The sequence below is a fragment of the Mus caroli genome, chromosome 18, assembly GCF_900094665.2.
Source record: "Mus caroli chromosome 18, CAROLI_EIJ_v1.1, whole genome shotgun sequence".
Taxonomy (NCBI): domain Eukaryota; kingdom Metazoa; phylum Chordata; class Mammalia; order Rodentia; family Muridae; genus Mus; species Mus caroli.
The window spans coordinates 78,662,500-78,673,217 of NC_034587.1; the positions used below are offsets into that span (position 1 = coordinate 78,662,500).

Here is a 10,718-nt window from a genome sequence, read left to right on the forward strand (position 1 = left end):
TACTTGCCAGAGGACAGCATCCACATCGACTTATCCCAGATGTCTGAGAGGAAGGGTGCAAAGCTCATAAGCTCTGACAGATAGTCTTCTTATATTTTAATGTTTATCCTCCCCCCTCCCCCGCTCTCCTGAAAATTCTATCTCTTTTTTTTTTTGACACTCATGTCTATTTGAACATTGTTTACAAAGAGGATCTCATGTAGCCCTGAACTGACTGCATGTTTAGCCATTAAACATTTGACCCCTGACCCCGCCCGCCTTTACCTCCTCGGTCTGAGATGACAGCACCACACTCATCCGTGTGGGGCTGTGGATCAAACACACTGCTTCAAGCAAGGGAGGCAAGCGCTCTACCGACTGAGCTAAATTTCCAGCCCTCTAACTGTTTCTGAAGTGGTGTTGCCAAGACATGTAGCCAAGCTAGGCTTGTCTGCTGGCTACGTGTGTGGTCCTCTGTCCAGACACCAGGGTCTCTAAGTGCATGTCCCTGCCTTGAATGCCAGATCTGCTTTGGGTCTTGGATATTAGACATAGATGCTTCAGGGTTGCCAAGGTCTCGGGCGTCCTCTATGGAGGGGAGAAGTTAACTTCTGTCTATAACCTGTTCCTTGATGACCCATTGGGTTTTAAAGGGATTTAAAACTCTCAAACTCCATTCTTACATGTGCTTTCTGAGTTAGGTGGTCTGTGGCCATGCTTCAGAGCACAGCTCTGTTCTCCTAAGTGGTCTCCGAGTGAGTCAGAACACTGAAACATCTTCCTCTCCCAGAGCCTCTTCTGCTACCTCCCAGAACTTTATACAGTATATATTAAGGTATCCTCTGACCATTCGCATCCCCAATGCTTGTCACTACCAGGCCACTAATCCTCCCGAAATGCCAGGTAAACCACCTGCCGCTTGTGAGTGAGTAGACTCAGAAACGCTGTCAGTGAGTGGATGCATGGATGTATGTACACAGGTATGTGTTTCTACGTGTGCACCTACGCAGTATGCTAATGGCTATGTCCACTAGATGAATGACTGAATGGCAGGTGACCCTCCTCTGGGATGGTGTGTCACCCAGGTGCCTGGACACTGATTACTTCGGAGCACATCACTAGGTGCCTGGTCCTGAGTCACACCAGGATTCCTCCACTGCATTCAGCCTAAATCTGGCTTGGCAGCTCCAGTCTGGAGTCTCAGGAAGGCCCGTCACGGACAGCAGGTCTGAGGAAGACAAAGAAGAAGGTGGGGATGAAGCTGGGAGCCCCCGGGTCTCTTCTCTCAGGCCTCATGCAAGGCTCCCTGACATTGGAAAGGTCAAAGGCCACGGGAGTTTCTCTTTCCTGTTTTTCTCAGAGATGAGATGGATTACTGGCTCCTGATAAGTTAGAATCCTAGAATATCCTTGGCACTGAGGTCACTGCTTTCCTCTCTCCACCATCTTTGGCTGTGTGGACCAGCATTTGTCTGAAGCTGGCTTCCACAACAGTCACATAAATCAGAAACCTACATGACCAGACTTTGATCTTAATGAAGTGTTAAGGAGTTTGTTCGATATTCTGAAAGGCCAGAGCGGGTGTCTCCCGGCCTTCCCTGGTTCTAGATGCCCCGTCGTCTTTCCTGTGTCCTGGCTTCTGTCTGTGTCAGGGCCATCCTTCTGCATGGCTGTGTGCTTTCCCTGTGACAAGGATTCCACTCAGTAGACTAGGCCCACACTAATCACCCGTAGCCTTATCGCCTCTCTGAAGGCCCTGTTTCCATACAAGGTCAGAGTCCCGGGCGACAGGAATTACAACACAGACATGTTTTAAGGGACAGGGAACCCCATAGAGGGCAGTGAAGGTGAGCAGCTAAGACTCGGGGAGGATTTGGGAATGGTAATAGATACCAAAGACCCTAGGAATAAAGTTTGTTGAAAAACAAAAGAGAGGAAAGACACATAGCAGATATGATTATGGGTCGGAAGCTTCGTGCGTCTGCTACCACCAGCCTCAGCAGGCACATGCGAGCCTTGGCTTCTAGAATGTAGGTTAACCTCATAGACAACACCACACTGGCGGTAGTTGCTTTGGGGAGCCTTACAGGCACCCTCCGTGTAACTGATGCTGTAAGCACCCAGAACTTGTTTGCTAAGGGATCCCTGGCTGAGACTCTCATCCACGGCCAGGCAGATAGATGCTACAGCTGGGTCCTCCATTAATGAGGACTGTCTGCTGTGGAATGTTAGCATCCCCCACACACACTGCCTGTGGACCACCACCCACCCCAAGTACATGCACGTTCCTATCACAACCAGTGGCAGACTCCACGTCTGAATCCCACACAGTCGTCAATCCTATCTCCTCTGCAGGCATCAGATTGGGCTCCCGCTACCAAGAGATCTGTGGGGGTGGGGTGGGGGTGTTCCAGATACAGGAAATATCCAGTGCTTCACCAGCCATCACTCATACACAGCCCAACCCGGGACATCCAAGGACGCTGGAGCCTTTCTCTGCCTCTGCAGTGCTCGCTTCTCTAGGCTGCAGCCCCATGCATTCTGAAGGCAAGGTGCACAGATGACTGGGTTGTGTGCCTGTTGGTAGTGGGAGCTGTTCTTGGACCTGCTTTCTGGCCCCCAGGGATGCCAGTTATCCTCACAGAGCACTGCTAGAGTAAGGGAAGAGAACACCAAGAAAGGGGAGCCAGGTAACAGCATCCCACATGCACGTACCAAGAGAAAAAGACACGGAGCCAAGCTGAGAGCACCACGGGCACCAGGAGCTGGTATACCTGGAAGGCATCCACCTCTATTCCATCTCCTTTAATAGAGCATTCATTTCTTCTTCATAGAAAACGACACTGAGGGCTGGTGAGATGGCTCAGCGGTTAAGAGCACTGACTGCTCTTCCAGACGCCGTGAGTTCAAATCCCAGGAACCACATGGTGGCTCACAACCATCTGTAATGAGAAACAAATAACCTATAGGCCAGAGCGAGGTGGGGGGGGCGCACTGGAGAGAGGGAGAGCAAAGGAGGGGGAAAATAAAGGACACTGAGGTCAAGAGGTTAAGTCCATGCCTAAGGTAACAAAGATAACAAAGAAGTGTCTAAGTCGTTGTACACCTAGGCTAGAACGGTGGGGCTTGTTATCTCAATTGCTGCCTGCCTGCCGCTCCACCTCCCACAGACCCCATGCGAAGAAAGAAAAATGAAACTGTGTATCTGACCTGGGCTAAAGGCTCTTAGGAACGGAGGGACTGACCAATGGTGCAGACTGGTGTGGAGGCACAGGTGCTGTGCACTGGTGCAGACAGGTGCTGTGCACTGGTGGCCGATGACAACCACACAGGGACCTGGGTGCTGAGTCTGGGAAGGGTGGCAGCCTGTTCTCTTGGCTGCAGACGTTTCCCTGCCCAGAGGTGCTGCGGCTGTGAGAAGCCACCCAGAGTTGGTGTAGAACCAATTATGACTAAAATCACCATCTGGAAACAAACAGCAGGGTCTCCAGGCAGCCCAGGGACTCACTCTCTGAGGACTGCAGGGAGCCTGGAGTAGGGGCAGGCAGGATTCAGTGCTACACCAGCACCAGGCTGGGTCTGAATTCAATATGCTCTCTGAATATGGCACATTAAAGTTAACCAGTGAGGTGATTGCACGCACATAAGGAAACAGAACACTAGCTGCTCCCTACATTTACGAATTAACTATACGGTAAGCATTTAAACTCAAACGCAAAAGCTCAGAAGCCACTCATGGTAGTGTACTTCTATGATCTGACTTAGGGGGCAGAGGTGGGAGGGGCCGCAAGCTCAAGACTTGCCTGGCAAGTTCCAGTCCAGCCAGAGCTGTAGAGTGAAACTTTGTCTCAAAGTAATTTGAAGTTAAGCAAAGTAATGGTGGTGTCTGCTTGTAATCTCTGTGCTAGAGAGGACAGTGGATCCGCAGGGCTTGCTGATCAGCCAAGTTAGCTTAATCAGCAAGCTTCCAGCAGGGGAGAGATGCTGTCTCAGAGAGCCAGGTGGATGCTTCCTGGGGGCCTCATGTACACCCATGCATACACACATTAAAAAAAAAGTAAAATAAAATAAAACATAACTATGCTTTATTTTCAGCGGAAGCCCAAAGAGCAGGCAGGAAATGTTCCCTTGCTCCCATCATAGAGTCCCTGGGGAGTACCAGGCACCTAGTGGGGGGCAGCCCAGCCCTCCCACCGTGGGCTATTCCTTCCCTCTCAGGAACACAATGTTGAGGTTTGGTATTTTGCTACTTATTGTAATCCTAAATACTAGCCCCTAAGGTCTGGTCTCCTCACCAATGAGGAACTCTTCATCAAGGGGTGCTATGTAACCTTGCTTCTTAATTTAAAACTATTGGTTGAATAAACATACCTACAGCCTATGACTGGGCAGAAGAGAGGTAGGCGGGGTGTCAGTTCCTAGGCTTGGGCTCTGAGGCAGGACCTCCACCAGAGGAGAAGAGAGAGAAGGAGGAGGAGAGAGGAGAAGATGGCATGGGGTAGATGAACCTTGAAAACATGGCCATGAAGGCTGCCCAGTCAAAGTAAGAGCAGCCCAGGTGGGGCGTGGCAAGTCCTACCCCAGCGTGATTGATGAGGAAGTAGGCACTGAGAGCTTCGAGGGTAGATACTGTGGCCAGCTCTGGTGCTTTATTTAAAGGCTCATCATAAATATAAAGGTTTGTGTCTTTTATCTGGGAACTGAATGTTCTAAGGTGGGGTAGAAACCCCTGACTGAGATTAACTATTACCACAGCAAAGCATCACTGAGTGTTAGTGTTGGTTCTGTCCCCAGAGTCCTGATTGGCTTCTGAATAGCCTTAGTTTGAATTCAAAGAAATATGGTCCTATGTCAAGTCTGCCTCTGTAAGCCCTCTGAAATCTAAGAGTGACCTAAGGCAGCCTGTCTGCTTGCAGGCAGGAATTGCTTGGCTACTATGTTCTACTCAGGCTGACACTGAAACCCTTTCCTGTGAACGCATCTGCAGGGATGGAGCCAGAGCACATGTGAGTGCTGTGGCAGAGCAAAGGAGTCCCCGGAGCTGAGCCCCATCGCCCACTGAAGACAATGTAACCACATGGATCTGAATGTGTCTAACTGTGTTTGTTTGTGTGTTATTTTTTTCAGGATGGTGAGATTCACCGAGGAGAGGCTGAAAAGAAGAGAAGCGTGGGCAAGCTTTCTCAGACGGCCTCAGAGGACAGTGATGTGTTTGGTATGTAGCAGCTAAAAGGGGAAAGCCCCCGATCATGTTTGGACTGTGAGCCCACGCATTCTTACTGGGGAAGTTGTATTTCAGAGGCCTGGGTCCATCCATGTTTTTGTGGGGTTTTGTTATTGTTGTTGCTTCTGGTTTTGTTTTGTTTGGTCTTTGTGTACGCGTGTTTCCGGATGTGAACACAAGCTTGCACGTGGCACAGTGCCTGTGGGGAAGCCAAAGGACATCCTGAGTGTGAGTCTTTACCTCCTGCCTTATATGAAACAAGGTATCTTGTTCACTATTGCTTACACCAGGCTAATTCATCTATGAACTTCCAGAGAGCAGTCTCCACCTCCGTCTCCTTCCCTTGGCACAGGAATTACACATGTGCACTGCTGCACTTGGTTCTACATGGATTCTAGGGAGCCAAACTCATGACTCACGTGTGTAGCCAGTCATTCTACCCACTGGGCTATCTCTCCACCTCTGTCTTTATTTGTAAACAAGCCTGGGCAGGGGTGTGGCAATCACTGCCCTCCGGGAGACCCTCTCTCACGTGACCTAGGACCCTGTTCCATTTTTGTGTTCATTTTTGCTCCCTGTACCCCTCGGGTTCCTCGCAGTCTCCCTCCCTCCATGCCAGTGTGTGGGAACACCAGCAAGCCCCACATTGTTGAAAGCGCGCTGATGGGGAAGTGAGCTTGCCAAAGCCTGTGTACTTGGGCTGCCTGGAGATAGTGACTCAGCTGTTGTTGGAATAACTGTGGTCTACGAAACACTCCGTTCTGCTGCCTCACGGGCACACACCTCCCTGCACACGGGTTTTGGTTCTTCCTATCAGAGCACCCACATCTGATTTTTTTGAGGAGTGCGGTTATCTAAAGCCCTAGGGGCACGCTATGTCTCGTCTTCCCTTAGGAAGACATGAGAACGGAAGTGTAACTGGGAGCCAGCCTTCATGGTAAGAACCCACTGTCCCAAGAGGACACAGCAGCCAGGCCCTGCCACCGCAGGGATCATGGCCCAGGTCACTCAAAGCCAGTGCCCTTAGCCACACTCCCTAGCCCCCACTTACCCATGCAAAGGTCTCTCTTCACACTTTACCCCACTAGGCAGCAGCATCTACCCTGCTGTCTCGTTATTGTTCGTGCTTATTAATTTGGTTTCTTCAAAATGTCTTTCTTTTGTGCTTTGTCCTTCCTGAGCAGATATCTGTGGCTGAAAAGCCTCTGAGATCAATGTGACCCCCAGGACTGAAAACCATGACCGGGGGCTGGAAATACAGTGACTGGCAGGCCAGTGGGGGAGGGGCTCTCCCGTTTCTTTGGCTGTGTCCATTTCCACGGGAATTTTCCGAGGGCATTCCTGTCTTTAGGAAGTGGGGTGTTTATTTATTTATTTGTTTATTTTAGTGGTGGAGGGGAAAGTAAAAGATAGTAGTTGTGGCTACCTGACAGCAAAGTATACAGTTTAAAGTATTCAGGGCAAGGCATGGCACAGAGCCTGATGCCTGCCTATACTGTGTTTGCTGGGACCCTTTACTTGTGTTTTCTAAGTATGTCCATAGAAGTAACACACATCTATATACACAGAGGAGTATCAGGGGTACCAAAGGGAAGGCATAATATATATGCTCAAGTTTGCATTTTCTTTAGTGTCATCTTTAGTATTCGTTATGATATTTTGTTATGGTAGAGGTTGAATTCAGGAGTTGAACACATGTTTAAGTGACTGCTCTACCACTGAGCTGTGGCATTAGTCCCAATGAACCGATTTTTAGTTTACTTATAATGATAGCAGCCCTTGTGTAACATTGTGCATATACGTATATGTGTGTGTACACACATACAAAATGTATGTAAGGCACAAACCATGTCTTACAAGAGGCCTCTGTGAGCATCCTCCTCTGACTGTATAAACACTGATTCCTGAAGCTGTCTGCCCTGAAGCCGCCTTCACCCTGACTGAAGGTAGAGCAGTGCAGAAGTTGCGGGTCTCTCCACAACATGGTGGCTAGTGCTTGTTCCTGAGGTCTGAGACACAGATATACTCGCGCCTGTGGCATGAAGGCACCTCAGAGCTCTTGCAGTGTAGACACAGTAGGATCCGAGTCACCCTCACGCATGCACAACTCATACCGGTACTGGTGAGTCAGAGCCCAGTGGTGTGTGAGGAACCTGCTGCCTGCAGATGTGTCCTAGGTTCACTCAACCCTGAGTCAGGGAGGCTGGGCCCCAAGGAGTCCTCAGCAATCCTCAGCAGTACAGACCAAAGATCCGGTGAGCTGCCGAAGCCCTGCCCTTGATCTTGATAACCTGGCCTCCTGGCCCTCTCTGGGATGTACACGGGTTCCAGGCTAACGACGAAAAATGACACATGAAGAAAAGAACTCCAGTGACCCTGGCTGACTTTTCTGTTTTGTTTGTTTGGTTTAGTTTGGTTGGGGCTTTTTTGGTTTTGTTGCTGTTTTATTGTTTTCATTGGTGGTTGGTGTGTGTGTGTGTGTGTGTGTGTGTGTGTGTGTGTGGGTATAGGTCAGAGGTGTAGGTCAGAGGAGGGCAATTTTTGGAAGCTGAATCTTTTTCCCAACATGTGGGTCCCAGGAATTGAACTCAGGTTGCCGGGCTTCATATTAATTGTAATACTGAGCCATCCCTCCAGCCTGAACATGGACCATAGACCTAGGAAATATATCAGAGAATTCTTTATAAACTGATAGTGGTTCCAGATGAAACCAGCCCCCTCCGCTTCATAAGGGCTTCTCTGGCCGTCCAGGGGGCTCATAGCATTCCAGAAAAGCAAGCCCCCTTGACAAATTCACTGCGTTTTGTGAATATGGAGTCAACTGCAGCCCTACTGTGGTCATCTCTAAACTCTCAGATATCGTTTCACTTCTGTGTCAGAGGACAGGCGAAGGATGTCGAAATTAGTGATACCTGTCTCCTGTAGCCAGCACGTTCTTACAGGATGCACATACCCTAGGATATTGGACATCACGGGGTCGGAAGAGAAATACTATTACCATTAAAACAATGCTCTTGGATGGGATGAACTGGACAGCCAGAGAGAAGTTTGCAGGCAGGGTTGACTGGGCACAAGTGCTACCTCTGATGGCTCTAAGGCCCAAGCTAAGGCAATGAACGAAATCCAGCCTCACTTCCTCAGTGCCTCTTGCAGTCCAGAGGCAATCCTGCATGCAAGCTTTGAGACCTTAGTTAACGGGTAAAATACCACTGAAAGGTTGCCTCGGTCTCAGGGGAGTGTCTCAGCAGGCACAGAGTTAAGTCTCTCCATCCTCTTCCTCTGTCGGCACTGTGGTTACACCTCAGGCCTGGTTGCCTGGATACATAGGAGGAAGGAAATGTTGCAGCACGGTAGCCTAGGGAACCATGGTGACCCCATTGACCCCATTTTGAGGAACCAGAGTATTTTTCAGCTGGCCAGGTTTTAAACTTTGTTGAGCCACACACCCACACTGCACAAACCATCCTGTCTTTTGAAGGCTGTGGAGAAGAAAGGCAACAGGCCCCACCCGTTTTCCTTCAGAGCTCTCAAAACAGGGTGGCTCCTGAAGACTAGCAACTCTAGTAATATATACCATATACCAGAAGAGGGCGCCACTGCTCTGCAGGAGTGACTGGTTCCTTCTAGACAGTCCAGGACTCAGACACTGCTCGATGTGTGCGCAAGCTGCGGAGGTTTGACAGGTGGTCCAGGCAAGGATGGCTGAATAGCAGGGTCACCTCTTCCTTCCACTGCTGCCCTAGTTCATGCGTCTGTCAGGCACACAGGTGAGGTCAAATCTTATGGAAAGTTACCAGAAGGTCCAGGTGATGGAGACGAACCTGCAGGTGTTCAGTGTTGGTGGAAAACATGTTCGTCAGAAATGTTTGCAAGCACTTGTCTCTGTTGCCCACGGCTTGAGTCGGTCTATAGTAAGGCGGCACACAGGAAGCAATAGATTAGCCAAAGACAATGAGGTCTAGATCACATAAAGATGCAGCTATGACAACCGTGATTGCTGTGCTGGGGTTTAAGTGTGAGATGTGGCCAACGACATGGCAAGTCAGATGTCTTGTGTCACACGGGATGTGGCAGAGCTGTGCGATTTTTGCTTCCTGCTTCTTTGGCTCCTCGGATGTGAGGAGGGGGGCAGGGCAGAACCTCTGTGAATGGTAAAGCGTCCACATGTGCACAGCCAGAAGTGTGTGGCTATGCCAGCTCCTGATTTTATTTATTTCTTTATTTAGGTTTCTGGCGGTTTTAGTTTTTATTTATTTTATGCACATGGGCATTTGCCTGCATTCATCTATGTGCACCATGTGCACGCCTGGCGCCTGAGGAGATCAGAAGAGGACCTAGGATCCCCTGGAACTGTAGTTATGGATGGTTGTGAGCCACCATGTAGGTGCTGGGAACCAAACCTCAGGCCCTCTACAAGAGCAACAAGCTCTTAACCACTAAGCCATCCTCCCAGCCCTGTTTATTTGGGTTTTGAGACAAGATCTTCCTATGTTGCCCAGGATAACCAAGAACTCAGTACAATCCTCCGTCCTCATCCTCCCGAGAGCTATGCTTCCCGGTGTGTCCCGTACAGTTATAGCCATCCCTATAGTTACAGAGTTGTACACAGCCATTTTAAAGGATGCAAAGTTGCGCTTAACAAATTCTAAGAATTTTCCAGCTCACATTTTTATTAGAGATGACAGTTACATGGTGGTCACGGGCCACAAACTGTCCTGCCGACTGGCTTCTTTATTTGGGATAACCTTCTGTCAAAGCCTCAGCCGTCTGTCAACAGACCTGATCCGACCCAAAGACGGAGAGTTGGACAGACAAAGCTGGACCTTGCTGAGCCAGGACTTGGATGGGTATGGGATAGGGATGCAGGCTCCCATGCTAGAATAAAACCCAGAATTAGGGAGGCAGTGCTCCCAGAAGCTGAAGCCTCCTCAAGTCCCTGTCCAACTAGAGGTGGGTGGCAGGTCCCAGGCAAAGGACAAGAGAAGGTTGCCTACAAGCTGAGAGGTGTTATCTGGTTCACTTGCCAGCTTACACTTTATACTGTTCCCGTTCACTTCCTGCCAGAGGTGCCCACTTCCATCCTAACAGCAAGGGCATCAGTGAGAGAGAGGGTAGGCAATCTGGTTGTCGTGGACACCCTTGTAATCCTGATACTCAGGAGGCAGAGGCAGTGAGAACCCTGCTTACAGACAAGCACATCACAAACCCCGAGCTCAGCCATGTTTGGGCCTGTTGCAGGTCCGTTGGCATTTCTGCTGCTCTCCACTACCCATAGCTGGGGACATGTGCCCATCTTGCATGGTTCATGGGCTAGAGAAGAACTAAACAGCAGTTACAGCGAGTATAGTCACTGGCATCCCAGAACGTCCTATAAAGTTGTCATCTATGGCAAACGCTGTGAACATTTGCAACCTTGAGTCTTGCAGATACTATGGCTGGAAAACAGGTGGGGTTTTTTTTGTTGTTGTTGTTGGTTTGTTTTTTTTTTTTTTTTTTTTTTTTTTTTTGCTGTTTTT

At 49.5% G+C, this 10,718-nt stretch overlaps 1 protein-coding gene across 4 annotated transcripts in view; it reads left to right on the forward strand.

Annotated features, from left to right (window-relative positions):
* Nucleotides 1-10,718, forward strand: part of Mbp (myelin basic protein) — a 110,585-nt gene that overhangs the window by 41,836 nt on the left and 58,031 nt on the right. For all 4 annotated transcript variants that reach the window (XM_021150283.2, XM_029471817.1, XM_029471815.1 and 1 more), the window contains exon 3: nucleotides 5,106-5,193. In XM_021150283.2, coding sequence (XP_021005942.1) covers nucleotides 5,106-5,193 — 88 coding nt within the window. The remainder of the gene's footprint in view (nucleotides 1-5,105; nucleotides 5,194-10,718) is intronic.